Genomic DNA, 18,493 nt, shown 5'->3' on the forward strand with positions numbered 1-18,493 from the left:
CACCGCCCATACACACGCACACGCACACACACGCACACACATATACAGAGTATATATAGAGTTTAAAAATTTCCGGAATAAATTAAATGGTACTCTAAGGGTAGCAAAAGCGCAATATTTCGAGAAATTATTTAACGAAGAAACGATAATGCGTACCGATATCACCTGGAAAAAACTAAACAGTTTACTTCGTGTAAACAATCAGCAGAGTGCAGCAGAGTTAGAAATAAATAATCAGCCGACATCAGGCACGGCATTGGCTGACGCTTTTAACAATCACTTTGTATCGCTGGCGAATAGTTCCTATCCTCGTTGCACAGAATACGTAAAACCAAAAGTCGTCGAAAGTGCATTCATAAGCCCCACTAACACTCGTGAAATCTACAGCACGTTTCTTAGCCTTCGAAATAGCAAAAGTTGCGATATCGATGATTTCCAGATTCGCCCAGCTAAGCATGTTCTAAACCTCATCTGTCCTGTCTTAGAGCACGAGTACAATCTTTCGTTGGCAGATGGTATATTTCCTCGGCGTATGCAAATAGCGAAGGTAACAGCACTTTTCAAATCTGGCGACAGAAACGAGCTCTCAAATTATAGGCCAATATCGATCCTGCCTATTTTTTCTAAATGTCTCGAGAAATTGATTAATAGAAGAGTAACCTCCTTTTGTAAAAAGCACAATGTAATTACAGATTATCAGTATGGGTTTAGAAAGGGTCGTTCAACAGAAATAGTTTTACTGATGCAAAAACAGATAATTTTGCGAAGCTTTGAAGATAAGTTAGTTACTCTCGGCGTCTTTATTGATTTTTCGAAGGCTTTTGACACCATTAATCACAATACTCTACTAACAAAACTTGATATTTATGGCTTTAGGGGAACATTCCTGAACTTAATTAGAAGTTACTTGCAGTACAGGTATCAGACCGTTGTCGTAGGTAAAAACTTCAAAAAATTTGCCTATATTCGCTGGACTTCCTCAAGAAAGCATAATAGGACCACTATTGTTTAACCTGTATATAAATGACATAACTAATATCCGAGAAGTAAGGGGGTTAACTGAGGGCCCTTTATTAAGCACAAGTAATTTCCCCTATGTTGTCCTTGGTGTCAATGTTTGTTGGCTTCTTATGATATAACTAATATCAATAGCGGCGCACAATTTGTTATCTATGCCGACGACACTAGTTTATTTATAACTTCTAAGGACGTGAAAGAATTGGTATGCGTTGCTAACGATACACTAGCCCAAATAAACATAAACAGCGGCAGCGGTTTGTGAGTGGTGGCGCTGGCTAACGCTCCCAGGGCTCTACTAGGAAACATAAATACCCAAGAAAGTGGATGGGGAAACGGCGCCGCGGTAGCTCAATTGGTAGGGCATCGCACGCGAAATGCGAAGGTTGTGGGTTCGGTTCCCACCCGCAGCAAGTTGTTTTTTCATACACTTTCATTTTCATTAATTTATCGTTTCTTTATTTCATTTATTAAGCGCAAATAATTTCCCCTATGTTGTCCTTGGTGTCAGTGTTTGTTGGCTTCTTATCATATATATATATATATATATATATATATATATGTATGTATGTATGTATGTGTGTGTGTGTGTGTGTGTGTGCGCGCGGCTGTATTGTTCGCCGCCGTAGGAGCACCCTCCCCCTTTCTCCACTGAAGGGCGACTTTAAGCCTTGCACAAAGACACACAAACATTACTCGACATACTACAAGCAGCCTTTTGCATTGAGCTGCTAGAGGAAGAAAGGAGCAAGCTGGATCGCGTATTTTCAGGGAGCGATGCGGAGGGCAGCACGTACGCAGCTCTGCCAACCTTGTGTGTACAAAACCTTGCAACCGAGCTCAAAAAAAAAAAAAAATCTTTCCCTTCGGAGGAACTGCTTGTCCTATACGCCGGGCTTTCGTTCGCTAATTGTACGCTCGCATTTGCTAGTGACCCGCGAGTGTTCTTACAGAGCCACCCCACAGCGTGCGGACTGCTTCGCGAAAGCGGGGCCTGCAGCTTCCGTTGCTGTCGCCCCTCACGCGCGCGCGCTCTACCGCAGAGTACGCGACCAACGAGGAGAAGAGAGACCTGGTGCGCGAGATGGGGCTCATGCGGAAGCTGGGCAAGCACCCGCATGTCGTGCGCTTCCTGGGATGCTGCACCTTGGACGGTGAGAAAAGGGAACCGGCTGCCTCGCTGGGACTGCCCTATAGGGCACACTCGGCTGGACCGGGCGCTCGTTCATTTTTTTTTCATCCTTCTACAGTGTTACTCACCCTCTTACGAGAAGCGCCTCAGTAAAGATTAGTAAGCTCTCATAGCAGCCAAAATTTGGAATGCAGTGCTGCAGGCTAACCTTTCATCGTTAACCATGAAATGCCCGAACACAGTTCCTCATGAAGGAAAGTTAGAACATGTTCGCCTTTATTTCCGGCCATTGTGAGAACATTAGAGCGAAAAAAAAAATAACTTACGAGGTGTTATTTCTGTCGAAGCTTAATTATTATAGCAATTATTCAACAGTTATTAGATTTTTAATCATCCACAACTGAAATCTCTCTCCGGTGTATCAAAAACGCTGCTATCGACTATGCGTAAAGTTTCCCGTGCACGAATCAGTATTTTGGAGTTCCGAACTTAGCGTATAGATTGATACGTTGAGCATTACAGGTTTAAGGAGATCGGTGCCCTCAGCGTCATGTCGGCCACTTCTTTTATGAGAAGTTGAATAAGAAATGTCGAGGTTGTTGTTGGATTTAGTGCTAACGAGGCGTTAACCCTGAAGAGCTAGAGAGAGAGAGAAAGAGAGAGGGAGAAATGTTTGTGAGAAATAAATAAAAGGCAACCTGAAGTATGGTCGACCCTGCACGTTTAGGCGGCACATATCCTATATCGTTTGTGGGGTCGGAATAATGTAGTAGTTCTATTCCTATCATTTTGCAAGTTCCGTCATTAATTAGCCCGAGCGGCCTACCGCCTGCGTTACTACCACAATTGACTTGCCTCGGAACAAAATAGAATCAGGAAAAAAAAGACAAAAAAAGTGCTTTAATTCTCATACAGACCAAACCTACCATCTTGGTTCGTCTTCTTACGCCAACAACATTCGTATACGGTCCGCCGCAGAAGCATTTACGAGTCATCGACAGTGCATTGCATGTTCCCGAAGATTACCTTGGCGTATTAACAGTGCTACGGAACAGTATTTGCGATGACGAAGAGGCGAGCACTGTGAAAACAACGACGACGATTAGAGGCTAGCGCGGGCTGTTGCCTCTTGGCCCAGTGCGGCGTATTTCCTTGTAAATATACTTGTATATAGCTTTTCGTCTGCGTCTATTATTATATTATATTATTTATAGTATTATTATACTATTTCTCTCGTTTGCGCCGGGCGAGCACGCTTCGGAAAATTCGGCCCCTCAACTAATGATTATTACGGTCAGACAACGATGGCTGCGTGCTGGTGGCGTCTTCGTCGGAGGAAGACGTCTTTTCTGCGCGCGGAAGCGCGTTAACCTAAGCGGGCGAAAATAAACTTTGTGAATATTTGCCGGCAACTTCAGCAGTTTCTGTTGTTCACTAGCTGCAACAAGATGTGCCTACTGAAAAGCATGTTATCCTTAACCTGTTATGCATCTGATCATCACAGCTGTTCAGTAAGAAACTGTGGACCCTGTCAATAAAATTCATTTCCTATACTACGGGAAAAAATGAGAAGAAAAACAAAATGACTTTCGGCTTTTGCGCTCTGTCATTGCTGTTCAAAAAAGTTGTTGGCCACGAGCACGGGCCTTTTTCATTTCTTTACATTGTTTTCTATTACGTGCCGATATGCACAGTGCGAAAAAAATATGCGAACAGCTGCATTGTGCGCAACGTTTTTAGGCTCCCTATGTATAGTAATGATGCGGTTATGTTCATTTGCTACCTGCTATGGTCGCACTATACAGGGTGTTCCAGCTAACTTAAAAATGTGCCGATGCACTCTAAGGCGACGCGACCAAATGCACGTTGCTGACTATTGTATAGAATAAGTCACACAATTTCTTTTATTCTGCCTAATTGCATAATTAGTCCAGAATAATTATCCAACTTCTGAAGCAACGAAGTTAGGCAAAAACTTCCAATTAGAAAGTTGTGCAGCGCTTTGCAAAACGTCCAATTAAACAGTTGCTAACTTTCTATCAATTAGGCATTAGTGTTTTTCCGCTTATTGCAGATGCCCGAGAAATAAAAAAAAGATATCACGTGTACATGCCCGCTTGCGCGTCATGATTGTAGCTCTCCCAAACGTTTCTCGTGCAAACTAACATCTGCGCTGCCGCTTAGAAGGCGACGGGGCAGTGACGCAGGCGTTGGCTGTGCGATTTACGCCACCGATGTGCTTGCCTCGCGGCGGTTCATGATAGCGATAAGCAGAGGCAGCGGCAGCACAACCGGCTAAATGCTATGTTCGTTTGTGCGCGGAACGTTTGGCAGCGCTGCAATACGGCGCGCAAGCGGACAGGTCACGTGGTATATATTTTTATTTTGCGGGCATTTGCAGTAAGCGGAAAAACACTGATGCCTAATAAATAGAAAGTTAGACACTGTCTAATCAGACGTTTTGCAAAGCGCTCGACAACGTTCTAACTGGAATATTTTGCTTAATTTCATCGCTTCCGAAGTTGGTTAATTAATCTTGACTAACTACACAATTAAGCAAAATACAAGAAATAGTGTGACTCATTCGATACAATAGTCAGCAACACGCATTTGGTCGCGTCGTCTTAGAGTGCATCGGTATATTTTTAAACTCAGGATAAAGTTAGCTGGGACACCCTGTATTTACTACCGGGCTACACGCCAATGTCCCCAGACACTGTCGCGCAAGGGCAGTTGTTCTATGTGCGCTGAACAACTTTTGTTCCATGATGTGCTGAGATACGCAATCGCTGCATTACCTAGCGATCGCATATCTTTTTATCACGGTCTGTGGTCCTCGGTGGCTTATGCTCGCCAATGCCCCGTTACGGTGTACCGAAACATTTCTTAACTACGTTCGGCTACAAACACCATGGTATCGTTATCAACCCACCTAAAGAACTTATTTTCGTGGTTATACGTAGCGTCAGCAACTAGCAACTTTAGTTCAACGCGGATTCTTCATTAGTAATAACAGAATTGTGCGTAAGAATGAGTCTACAATAATTAGATCTTGGGCTCTCGGTCTCTTTAAGAAGCTGCAGTGTAATATGCACATTACAAATAACTGCTCTTCTTTTCTACAATCTGGCGTATTTGTTATTCTTGCCTTTTTTCATGCCTCCCAAGAAAATTCTGCATCATTATTTTAATAAATAAAAAAAAGGTCGCAAGGTCACTATAACAGTCAACAGCTTCTCATGTCCGTGCGAAACTGTTCTTGCAGTATACTGCAGAGCTTTGGTGTAAGGACGCCGGATGTTCGTAAGTGATTTTGGTGGTGAAAGCAATTATACGGCTCTTTTCGCTGCTTGGCATGCCCCTTTCTGTGTACCGCCTTAACTGCGTCCGTTGCACCAGGTAGTTGGCTTACCCACAGATTAGCGCAGAAAATGGCGCTGTTGGCGTTTCAACGTGCCCATCTCATACACAGAGCCCCCGCTGCTCATCATGGAGCTGGTCTCGCGTGGCAAGCTGCAGTCGTTCCTGCGCGAGCATCGTTCCCAGGGAGCGTACTACAACGAGCCCGAGGACGACGGCTGCCTGGGTCCGCGGGACCTGGCACAGTTCGCACTGCAGGTGGCGCAGGGCATGGACTACATCCACAGGAAAGGGGTACGATCGCACGCGGAGCCGGCGGTGTATACACACGCGAGCGCCACCGCTGAGCCCGCGATAGGGAGTGATCGATACAACTCTGTTTACAGCATCTTCAACGTTGCTTATAGGTTGCGAAGAGAGGGACCAGTTTATGGCGTTTTTCGTTCGTGAGTGCTTTTTGCCATTGGTCGTCCACCTCCGCTAATAATGGGTGCAGCATCACGATTGACGGACATTTTCTATTACGAACTATTCTACCGTATGAGCTTTTTTTCTTCGTTTCCTCATTTTTTTTAAATTACGGGCTAGGAAGAGCAAGATGGCTCAACCGTGACAAATATGCATTGTAACATTCTATAGAAAGTTTATGAACGTTTCGCTATCAATTCTACCTATAGCAGCATTTGAACCCATAAACTACCAGTATATTTTTTTTAACTTTTCAATGAGCCCGTTGCTGTTCCACATAACCTGCAGGAAGAAAATAAAGCAAAGCTGTATGGCAAGCACGAGCGTCACGCTTTTCGCAAACACTTTCTCTGACTGATCTTGTGTTTGCGAGAATGACGCCCAAGAGAACGCGCGGCGGCGCACACTGTACCGCGCTTTTATGGCGATCGCATCGGGGACAACTGCATGCAACCGTGTCCATCGGATATCCGGCCGACCAGCCGCGCCGACCGAACGACATCCGCTACAAAGAGTCGTGGGGCGTGTCGCCAGCACTCCCGACCATGACCCTACGGCTGGCAACACTGACGGCCCATCTTGCGTGTGCCACTTGCGTCAGCTGGGACACCGACAGCGGTGCCGCGTCGCTTATGCTCCGCTTCCATGTCACACAAAAAAAGCTAAAGAAAAAGAAAAGGATGTACAGCTCGCCCATAGATGCTCCTCTTCGTTCTTACGCCGTGTCAAGACTGCGCCGCGATCACAGCGAATATAGAACGGATGACTTCAACTAAGGTCCTTCTCCGAGATAGCGCGACGGTGGTTACGCTATCACTATAAAAGTGCGATATGTACAGAATGAGGAAAAAACGAAAATTTCCATTCTATCTTAAATGGCGCATCTCTGAATGAACCCGCTTGGGCCTCCTGGTAATGTTCATGTAAGAGCGCGTCATCAGCCTAAGATTCAACGAGACTCGGTGAAAATAAGTGCATATTCAATAGGGTATAGGACAACACGATGCGAACAGTTCCCCGTAAACGTTCGGCAGCCATCTAAACGATGTAGAAACGACGCAGCAACGTGAAAAATCCACAATCCCGTTATTCTGCCCAAGGATAAGGGTACCAGCCTGCGAAATGAGAAATGGACAGCAAAGAATAATGGACGCGGGAGTGACATCACGATGAGTATTCGAATTGAAGCGCACGGGTACATATGTAACGGTAGCGCGATCCAATACATATGACATACCCCAGCCGTCGATAAACCGCTCTCAAATTATATTGCCTCCCGGCCGGCGGCGTAACCAGGCATCGTATGATCGGCAATTCACAATCGGAAGTGATCGCAGCAGAGCTCGCCTATTGGCTAAACCAGTGGATGCAGGCGGGCACATACTGCTAGGGTCATTTTATCGTCGCCTGGCCATATATAGAGAGATAATGAATTTTATTATAATGCAGCCCATAGTACGGAGCGGCCGCTTTGAGACTGTGATTGCCTACCAGGTCTCGGCCAGCACGTTACGGACGTGCTGAACAAGGGCCTTTATGATAATGTAGGTGTGGGTTCTGGGACGGAGCCAGTGATTCAGAAAGGCTGGATGTATAGGCTTAAGTGTACTCGTACGGAAGTCTCGAGTTATGGGGCATGCATACACACCCTATGGGGCTGCAGTCCCATAAGGTGTGTATGAAAGACAGGAAGTCCCCACGCTGAGGTAAAGTTGGGGGATCTGGTGGCCTGGTAAAGTGGTAGATTGTGAGCGCGATTACCAGGGAGTGGGTCCGCGCGAGCTCGATTATGGACAGTCGGCAGGCTGGCTTGGGCGAGCGCTCTGTTTTTAATGGCAGGCATACGCTCGGCGGTAGTTTCTGGCGTTTGTTTTCGCGCTCGTGCGGTCTATTTAGTATGACGTGGCGTCTTCTACGTGGAAAATGGTTCTGTGAGACGTACTGAAGTGGTTTTAGTCGGTATGGCCGGACTTTCTGCTGGCGTTGAGGCGGACGGAGCAAGCAGCGCGATGTGTGCGGGCATGTTTGAGCCTACAATCAGCCTCGGAGATCAACTGCGTATTTCTGGAAATTCATTCACTAATGTGACCTTATTGCAGTATTATCCTCTAGTTCTAAGCTGCGGTTTACGAGCAATGAAACGTACGCGACGATCGTAGCAGCGTGGGTACCGTTCTGCCACGATAGGAGCTGTGCTGTTATACTTTGACAAGCGTTCAAACTGTTTGCTGCAGATTACATTGCATGACTACTTGGTTCGGTAGACGAGGTTTACGCCCATGAATGAAATAGTTTTGGTTAGTAATAATAGCACACCTTACAGTGTGAACTATACTTGTCCAACAAAGCGACCGTTTACGAACTTCGCGAACATCCTAAGCAGGATTACAGATATCTTTGTTCTATATATGGCATGGTCCAAGCATGCGGCATCAACGTTTATAGATCTATAAACGTTGCGCGGCGTGACTATGCTAGGTCGTACTGCGGCGTTAGCCCGTTCTATTTCTTTTCCGAGAAAGAGTATGATAACCGTTTTCTTTTTTTCGGTTGTGTTCGTTCCGTTCTCTACGACGCACTCACACGTATAACGGAAATTTTGTCCTGAATATAACCATCGAACTCTTTTTATGCGATCCATCTACGATATTATGGCTTTACAGGGCAAAAAGGCAATTTTGAAGCACATAGCTTATTCATACGCATCATGCTCGTCCACTAACCGCAGTGATCGCTGTGTTGAGCAACGCCATTGGCCTCATGCAGGAGGCTAGCGTAGACATATAGTGATTTCAAGCCTACACTAGACTTGAAATGCGTGAGAACGACACCGGTGTATCACAAATATTTAATAGCGTTTGCCGCTTAAATGTTTCGTGGTTGCCTTAGGTTGGCCGTATACACGAGCATGCGCTCTTACGTTTTAATCAATACGCCAAGCAATCAGACAATGAACAGATTTACCATTTCATGCTGGTAACACAGAGACGCCGGTTCCCTTCGTTGAATTAAAACCGATATACGCCAAATAATTCACAACACAAACACACACCGCGGCTGATAATGCGCGTCGCATGTTTGCTCCCCCAATAGATATTTCCGCGTACTGTAGTCACCGATGCACCGAAAGGCTTGCCTGACGACCTTATATGAACGGACATTGCGTAAATTTCACTAAGTACGACCTGAACATCTCGAAATCGTTCCGCAGCACGCGACAGCAATGCTTCAAGCAGTGCTGCACCGGATCGCACAAGCCAGAGAGGAGGAAAGGCTCGCCGCGCGCCCTTTCCTCCTCGCCCGATGAAAAGTTCTATAGTGTTCGCCTAGTTCCGGCGAGTTATACTCAAGCATGCTGTGTCTTCGTTTGGCATGTTCCTTAAGTGCGATCCTTGTGTCTTGAATCTGGCCATGAGCATGGATGTCCAGGATAATCAAATTCGTGAGTGAGACGGTGCGATGTCTCGATCCCCGGTATGCCTTCATGGCCAGGTATCCATTGGTTGAGGAGTCGCAGTTGTGGGTTCTGCTCAACATGTTGCCGGAGTATGAGGAGGTCGGCGTCCTCGTTCGAAGACTCGACAGGCGTCCTGGATGTCTGTTCGTGCAAGGATGTTGTCAGGTTGGTGCGAGCGGATTGTAATGGCTTCATTGATAGCCGTGATTTTTGCCTATGTAGTAAAAGGTACATCATGCAGATGCACGTTTGCGTTATGCCAGGTTTCGGATACTACAGCTGTAAGGCTTACATCTTCTTCATGTACGGCGTCCGTGTAGTATATACCGGTATCGAAGTATCGATTCTTGAGCTTGTAGTCGTCGAGTGCATTGTCAGAATGGAGAGAATACACGTAGTGACGCCAAATAACGCAACCGCCAGAAGGCCGGAACGCAACGAGGCGTTCAGCACGGTCTTGCACCACGCGATATAGCGAATTACGAATCAAGCATGTGGCACTGCGCCTTTACGCGATCGTGGGCCTGCGCTGACTGTCTATACATATATTAAGGATTTTCTAACCTGGATTCCGCAACACGCAGATTATCCACCGTGACCTGGCCGCTCGGAACGTGCTGGTGGACGAGCACAGCCAATGCAAGGTGGCCGACTTCGGCCTATCTCGCAGTGTTCGAGATTCCGAGACGGACGTCTATCAGCAGAAGTCCAAGGTACCGCACGCAACCTGGCGCATCAGGAATCTTCCTGTTCACTTATTATATACCAAACACAATGTAGTATCTACCGCGCTTTTAGAGGGCCCCAGAAGTTAAATAATAAAATAAATACGATAATTACTGACGTTCTCTGTAATGCAGCCAAAGCACGGGGCCTATCGCGCCGCACGCGACTTCATTCAGTGAGTATTTGCTTGTCCATAGTCTGTAGAAAAAGTTATATATTGTTGAGTCGCTCACAGTTATGTGATTGTGATAATGAGTTACATAATAGTCATGGCGTTTAAGACTGCAGATGAGTGCTTTCTTTTTTTTTCTCTTGGGATCAACGCCACAGCGTAATTGCGATAAGATTGTAATGTTACGTGTTTTCATTACCCGAGCGCCTCACTAATTGCTTAATAGGAAAAAAAAAAGTTATGCTGCAACAACTGGATCTGCGCTCTAATTGCACAGCGTTTACAGTGTTCAAGAAAGAAACAAATCATCGCTCTCAAAACTTATGACCAAGATACCTTTCTAAGGAATCCTTAAATTATTCACACGTCCGCACACATCTGCAAATAATTTCTGGCCTATAGTGGCTGACTATTTGAAACCCAATGAAGTGCAATCAATATAGTGCTCAACAATGAGTCATGTTATTTGGTGTAGATAAAATTTTAAATGGACTTTCATTTTTCTGCAGCCGTTGTCATAAGGAACCTTTCACTCTTTCTAACGAATACGACCTCTCTTACTAACGTTAATAATGTCATTTAGCTCTTTAAACTTCTCAGCGTTGTCCTCACTTTTATGATCCACCCCACCTGATGGCATTAGCAGATGGTAGCCCAGATGGTATCAGGCTCTCTAGAATCAAGAACGGAGTTCGTAAAAGAAAAGGGGGGGGGGGGGGTGAAGAAAAGTTCCAAATTGCTGCTGTTTTCTTGTCATACAAGTTTAAGCTCAGCTCTCAAGTGTCAGCACCGGAGCATGTTCTGCCTTTTTTTATTACGAAGTCATATATATATATATATATATATATAGTGGATGCTGCGTTTTTATACTATATATACGGTGTTGTCGCGTGTTCCCACATGTGCGCACTGAAGCGTCGCTGCAGCCAACTAATTGGTGTTTTCTCTTTCCCTTCGCGCCTCGGAAAGGGCGCGCTACCTGTGCGGTGGATGGCTCCGGAGTGCCTGTACCTGCAGGTGTTCACAGCAAAGTCCGACGTGTGGGCCTTCGGAATCCTGCTGTGGGAGATCGTGACGCTAGGTATGCAAATGGCTGTGCGTGTTGCATCGGCTGCTGCTACACACACCCATGCTGCACATGCACGGCACTGGCTTTTGCAGCAGCACACTGCGGCAGAGCGCAGGCTCGCACTGAGGACGTGCCTTCCTCTTACGCGCTGCACGCATGGAAACCGATGCACGTTTCAACCGTGATCATGATTCGAATGTTTCCCGGCATGGTCATCCGTTTAAGCTAGATTCACGTGGCGGGCTGAGTCGCTGATTTACTCCGAAGACGATCATGACGTCGCCCTATGCGAACGAATCACGCTGCACACAATAACGCCGAAGGCTGCAGTAACTGCTCGCGGCATGGTTTGTTACAGCTCAGTTACAGCACGTTATTCTGCGGAATGAATTCGCTATTTGACCTGTAGTGCGAATCCAGCTATAACAGCTCGTTCAGAGTCAAAGAAGTCGCTGCAGGAAACGGCGAAAACCGAAAGCAAGCGCCGTTATGAAAATGGCGGCACGGCTGCCATTGTTCGACCCGCTTTATTTGCTTCGTCGTGACGTGAACAGCTGGCGTATTTATATATACGTAGGCTGCATATATCATAATCATAATCACCCACAACCTGGAGTAGCATGTCAGGCGAGCAGCCAGGCTAGCACCTCTAGCATATCATTAAAGCTTGTATCTCACACTCTCTCCTTAACCAAAGTAAACTTCTTTTCTTACGCGAAGCGCAAGTGACACATATTCTAAACCACATGTTGACTGTATCATCGATGAATTTCGCTGCATAAATAAAGAACTTATTTCTTGAAACTGACGCTAAGGGCGGGGTTTCTGCTAAATGAATATTTTTTTTTTTTACAAAAGGTAGTAAACTACACTTCGCTTATCACAGCTAGCGTCACACTGCGAGTTGTCGTGCAAGTGATTTCCTACTCTTCGAGTAGGAAATCACTTCCGCGTTTCAACACTTCAAGATAGCCATGTAGACCGATATGCCTAGCGTCGTCAAAATGTGGACTCAATTTACCTGATTACACAGGCAGCACCTTCCGCAGGTGATTTTTTACATTAAAAATATCACCTCGTATATCTGTGCCTGAGCGTCGACCATGAGTGCAGCAAGAAACCCGCTGTGCTCCCTGACGATGCATGTGCGCACCGTGGCACGCGCAGTCATACCATGCTCGAGGGTCCACGTTGCACCGATACAGGTGTCCAGTCAGCGCCATCCGACCACGTGTAAATGACCTTGCAGCAGCCTCCACTCTAACTTCTCCACTCTAGAGTGGAGAAGTTAGAACAACAGGACGATGTTAGACATGACGTGCTTCAGCTCATCTCAGTGGCAGAGGCTGCGCGGTCCGTTATTGGGATATGCCTGGCCGGTCCTAATGCCAAATGAAAGTGAGCCCACGTGACCCGATAACGTTTATACGTATTTTTTTCTTTTACTTTGAACATTCTTTTTAAACAAAACCTGCAAAATTTATTCGAACAACGTCACCACAGGTGAATTATCTACCCAGGTGTACATCATTTTGCAAGAAAAAAAACAAAGCAATTCATTAACTAGTTGAACTGATTTTAATAGTTACTTCCTTAGTTGCAAACATTTCGGAACATGTTTATATCGGAGAGTTGAAGGGAATCGTAACAGACTACTTCCGCGTTTCAACACTTCAAGATAGCCGTGTAGACCGATATGCCTAGCGTCGTCAAAATGTGGACTCAATTTACCTGATTACGCAGGCAGCACCGCGAAGCACGGCTCAATCCAACTTCGCCATAGCGCGTGATAAAGTGGTCTGTCTCGCCGCCCCTGCCGCTGAAGCGAGCCTGCGACCAACCGCGAGTTGCGGAAGCCGCCAGTCGGAATCACCTCGTGGGAAGAGGGAAGTGCGACTGCAGCTTGATTTGACGCCATGCTTTTATGCCACAGAGATGTTGGACGGCGAGTCGCGCTTCACGGTGCAGCGTGAACGAGTAATTTGAAGCTGGTTATCTCGGGCTAGATGGCCATTCGAAATGTGGGAACCTGTAACTACAATTCTATGACGATTCCCTTCAACTTTCCAATCCAATATAAACGTGTGCCGTTAGCTTTGTACCGAATAACCTAATTAATGTAATTAGTTTAATTAGTAAAATGATTACTTTGGTTTTTATTGCAAATGATGCCCGCCCGGGCATATTTCATATGTCGGGACTTAATTCGAGTAAAGCTTGTAGGCTTTTTAAGAAAGTGTTCGAAGTAAAAAAAACACTATACAGCTTGTTATATGCGGGTAGGGTTTGACATGATGTATGTATGTATGTATGTATGTATGTATGTATGTATGTATGTATGTATGTATGTATGTATGTATGTATGTATGTATGTATGTATGTTTGTATGTATGTATGAGGGAAAAGGAAATAAGGCAACTCGAAAATTTAGGTAAGTAACTCGTAGTTTGCAGTATAGGCCTCTTGCATAGCCGATCATCCATCGCTAGTTACAGTTGAAACTCGATTTAATGAAGTGATGACCGTGCTCGAATTATTTCGTTAAATCGGGAAGTTTGGAAAATCGAGTAATTGACTTTACGGTCTTTCGAAATCTAAAATTGTAGCGTAGCGACACCCAAAAGGTACCGCGGCATTGTCTTTGCCGCTAACTCACGCCTGTGCGTGCAGAAAGTCTGCGAGGGCGGCCTAACTACCGCCGCGAGGGCAGCGGTAGTTATAGGTTCTGGTACGTAAGAACGCCAGTGGTACGTATCTGGTACGTTAACGCCAGTGACTGCTGAGTCCGTTGTTCCGTGCGTGGGTGCGACGTGCAGCCTCGTCAAAATAAAGCTATGGCAGTGACTAGGGTGCCTTGATGTTTTAACGCGATAGCATTAGAGCGCATGCTCGAAGCAAGAACCCGTCTGCGTCAAAATTAGAGAGAAATCGCAGCTTTTTTTAAAATCATTTATTTCTGGAAAACCTTCGTTAAATCGGGTTTAATTCAAGCGAGTTTCTTTAATTCGGGTTGATGACGGCAGGGAACCTTACGGGTACTTGGCGGGGAATGGAAATTTCTTTGGTGGAACGGGAACTTCGTAAAATCGGGTTTCATTAAATCGAGATTTAACTGTATATTGTAACGTAGATTGAAGACGAGTCTTACAAAATATACGCTTCTCTTTAATGGCGGGCCAGAAGAATAGCGTGAAGCGTACGCGCTTCGTCGTCTTCCATGGCGCCGGCCGTTGCACGCGCCGTCCCGCGGTGCGGGAGCCCCACATCATTGCGTCAATTGCCCCCCATGCGAAAAGCGACCGTCTCGGTCGCGTGAAAAAGTTCTTTCAGCGACGACAACAAATGGAGCTCCTCAGGTGCAGCTCGGCGTTCACGTACGCGCATAGTAGGGTTTCATGCGCACTACATGAACAACTTCATCGCGAGGAAGACGACGGGGTGAACCGGGGTCAGAACTGCAGGGGACGACTTCGTAGGTAACGTCACTGAGGCGGCGTGTAACCTTGTAGGGACCAAAATACCGGCGGAGCAAGTTTTCCGAGAGTCCACGGCGACGGATGGGCGTCCAGACCCACACGAAGGCGCCGGTATTGTAATGGACGTCGCGTCGACCCTGATTGTACCGAAGGGTGTCGGTATGCTGTTGGCTCCGGATACGATGCCGAGCAAGCTGGCGGGCTTCAGCTCTTTGTACGAACTCTTCTACGTGTTCGCTGGTCGGGCTATTATCAGCCAGAGGTAGCATGGCGTCAAGTGTGGACGTGACGTGACGGCCGTATACAAGCTCGAACGGCGTATACTGCGTAGTCTCCTGCACAGCAGTGTTATACGCGAAGGTCACATAGGGTAAAATCTCGTCCCACGTCTCGTGCTCTGCGTCGATATACATGGAGAGCATATGAGCCAGCGTTCTGTTCAGACGTTCCATTAATCCATTTGTCTGAGGGTGATACGCAGTGCTCTTGCGGTGAGAGCAATGCGTCAGCTGGAGAACGTCCTGCATAAGTTCGGCTGTAAATGCTCTACCGCGGTCGGTGATGACAACAGACGGTGCACCATGGCGTAGGACGATGTGGCGTACAAAGAACTTGGCCATTTCATACGAGTTTGCTTGCGTAATAGCTTCGGTTTCGGCGTACCGAGTTAAGTAGTCGGTAGCGACGACTATCCATTTGTTGTGCGAAGAGGTCACTGGGAATGGCCCAATTAGATCAATTCCTATTTGTTGGAACGGTGCTTGAGGAGGGTCCACAGGGTGGAAAAGGCAGCCGGTTTAACTGGTGGTTTCTTGCGGCGCTGACAATCGCGGCAGGTCTTCACGTACCGTTTCACAGAAGAATAAAGCCGGGGCCAGTAATACTTCTGTCGTATTCGTGCTAATGTTTTAGCGAATCCCAGGTGTCCCGCGCATGGCTCATCATGGCAGGCTTGCAAAATGTCTTGGCGCAGCGCCGACGGCACGACAAGGAGGTACGTATTGGGACCGCTTCCGCAGTTTTTCCTGTAAAGGACGTTGTTGTGCAAGCGGTATGATGATAAGCCGCGCACGAGCGAGCGGGGTAAAACACCTGCAACTCCTTGAAGGTGCTCGATCAACGGCAGCAGCTCAGGGTCAGCGCACTGGTGCGCAGCCATCTTTATGGCGTCAATAACGCCGACAAATGGCAAGTCATGGTCAGGGTCCGATGACGCCGTAGGGAGTGGTGCACGTGACAAACAGTCAGCGTCGCTGTGCTTCCTCCTAGATCGGTAGACAACTATTATGTCGTACTCTTGTAAGCGCAGGCTCCAACGGGCTAGTCTGCCTGAAGAATCCTTGAGGTTGGCAAGCCAGCACAGGGCGTGGTGATCGCTGACAGCCTTAAAGGCTCTACCGTACAAGTAGGGTCGGAATTTACCAATGGCCCACACAACCGCTAAGCATTCTTTTTCAGTGGTTGAGTAGTTTTTCTCAGCCTTGGTGAGACTGCGGCTTGCATAAGCAATGGGGCGTTCCGCACCAGCTTGCCACTGCACAAGAACTGCACCGAGACCCGTATTACTGGCGTAAGTATGAATTTCAGTGTCAGCGTCTTCGTCGAAATGAGCAAGTATCGGGGCCGCTTCCAAACGCTGGCGCAATTCATTGAACGACTGCTGCTGCTCGTCCGCCCAAATGAAAGGCACACCGTCGCGTGTAAGCCGTGTCAGAGGCTCAGCAATTCTTGAGAATCCCTCGACAAAGCGCCTATAATATGCGCACAAACCAAGGAAGCGTTGGACAGCCTTCTTGTCTGTGGGTGGCGAAAACTCGGCGACTTGTCTCAGCTAGCTTGTCGCGGTCTGGTCGGACGCCTTTAGGACCAACGACATGGCCAAGAAATTTGAACTCTTGGAAACCGAAGTAGCACTTTTCAGGCTTGATGGTGAGGCCGGCAGTCCGGATCGCAGCGAGGACACTCTCGAGTCGTGCGAGATGTTCGTTAAACGTGCTCGAGAACACGACGACGTCGTCCAAGTATACGAGGCAGGTTTGCCATTTGAGTTCAGCAAGCACGGTATCCATCATCCGCTGAAAAGTGGCAGGTGCGGAACAGAGATCGAAGGGGAGAACTTTGAACTCATAAAGCCCGTCAGGTGTCACAAACGCTGTTTTTTCACGATCCTGTTCATCAACTACGATTTTCCAATACCATGATTTAAGGTCCAATGAAGAACAAAAACTTGGCATGTTGTAGACGATATAATGCGTGGTCGATGCGGGGCAATGGATAAACATCGCGCTTGGTGACACTGTTCAATTTCCTGTAATCTACACAGAACCGTAGTGTGTTATCTTTCTTTCTGACTAACACTACAGGGGAGGCCCACGGGCTTGTGGACGGCTGGATCACGTCGTCTTGGAGCATCTCTTTCACCTGATGCTTGATCGCTTCCCTTTCCACTGGAGACACTCTGTATGGATGCTGACAAACAGGACGTGCAGACTCGTCCGTAATAATGCGGTGCTTTGTGATGGACGTGCGCCGTCCTTTGGACGACATTGAAAAACAGTCCGCAAATTCATTCACGAGACTCAGTAGATGGTCTTTCTGATGGTCTGGCAGAGCAGCGTTAACGTGAATCCGTTCTTTTAGGCTGGGTAACTCATGAGACGATGCGATTTCCTATGTGGCAATGTCAGTGACATCAATGATTTCGCGAAGAAATGCGATTGTCATTCCTCGCGGTACATGCCGATACTCGTTGCTAAAGTTTGTTAGCAAAACGACGGAACATTTGTTTCGAACCTGAAGAAGCCCTCTGGCTATGCAAATGTGGCGCTCAAGAATCAGGGGGATGTAGGCCTCAGCAATTCCTTCGGCGTCGTCTTCCATGTCGCATCGGACAAAGGTAAGCACGATGCTCTTGGGTGGCAACGTGACGTGATCGTCTGCTACGCGAAGCGCGATGTCACTGTCGTTGTCATTACTGTTCGCTATGGCTTGCGTAGTAGCGAAGCTAACTCTGGACTCTTGCAGGTTGATGATGGCACCGTTCGCCTGAAGGAAATTCATGTCGAGTATAAGGTCCTTTGAAAATTCAGGAAGAATGACGAAGTCGCCGATGTACATGAAGCCCCGAATGTTGACTCGTGCCGTGCACCGGCCCATTGGAGTTATGAGGTGCCCTCCTGCAGTACGAATTCGAGTTCCGGTCCATTGCGTCGAAACTTTGTTCAGTGTGCGCGCGAGATTCTGGCTCATAACGTGCGTGTCCGCACCCGTGTCGATTCGCACCGTGACTTCGTGGTCATCTATGGTAATTGGTACGTAGCAAGATACTGACACCGAACTACACTGCTTTCTCTGCGTCTCAATTACGTCATTTCGCAGTCGTCGTAATGGAGGATCTTCAGCATTCGCAACGTCAGCGACCTCACCTCCGCAGGTCGCTGGACTCAGTTTTCCCGGGAGGCAGGGCTGGGTGACCGACGCCTTGTTGCGCTCGGCGTGAAGACGGGGCTGGAATACTTGTATCGGGCAAGTGACGGTGACCGGGGGCCACGGAATCGTGCGCCAAACGAGCTCCTGGCGTCCGCGAGGTAGGCTTCAATCTCGAGGGGCTGTTCAC

The 18,493-nt window shown here is 47.3% G+C and overlaps 1 protein-coding gene across 2 annotated transcripts in view; it reads left to right on the plus strand.

Annotated features, from left to right (window-relative positions):
- LOC142582161 (tyrosine kinase receptor Cad96Ca-like) overlaps positions 1 to 18,493 on the plus strand; it is an 87,823-nt gene that overhangs the window by 62,151 nt on the left and 7,179 nt on the right. For both annotated transcript variants that reach the window (XM_075691559.1, XM_075691566.1), the window contains exons 6-9: positions 2,061 to 2,171; positions 5,622 to 5,803; positions 10,019 to 10,147; positions 11,302 to 11,413. In XM_075691559.1, coding sequence (XP_075547674.1) covers positions 2,061 to 2,171; positions 5,622 to 5,803; positions 10,019 to 10,147; positions 11,302 to 11,413 — 534 coding nt within the window. The remainder of the gene's footprint in view (positions 1 to 2,060; positions 2,172 to 5,621; positions 5,804 to 10,018; positions 10,148 to 11,301; positions 11,414 to 18,493) is intronic.

Source organism: Dermacentor variabilis, chromosome 1 (genome assembly GCF_050947875.1).
Source record: "Dermacentor variabilis isolate Ectoservices chromosome 1, ASM5094787v1, whole genome shotgun sequence".
NCBI lineage: Eukaryota > Metazoa > Arthropoda > Arachnida > Ixodida > Ixodidae > Dermacentor > Dermacentor variabilis.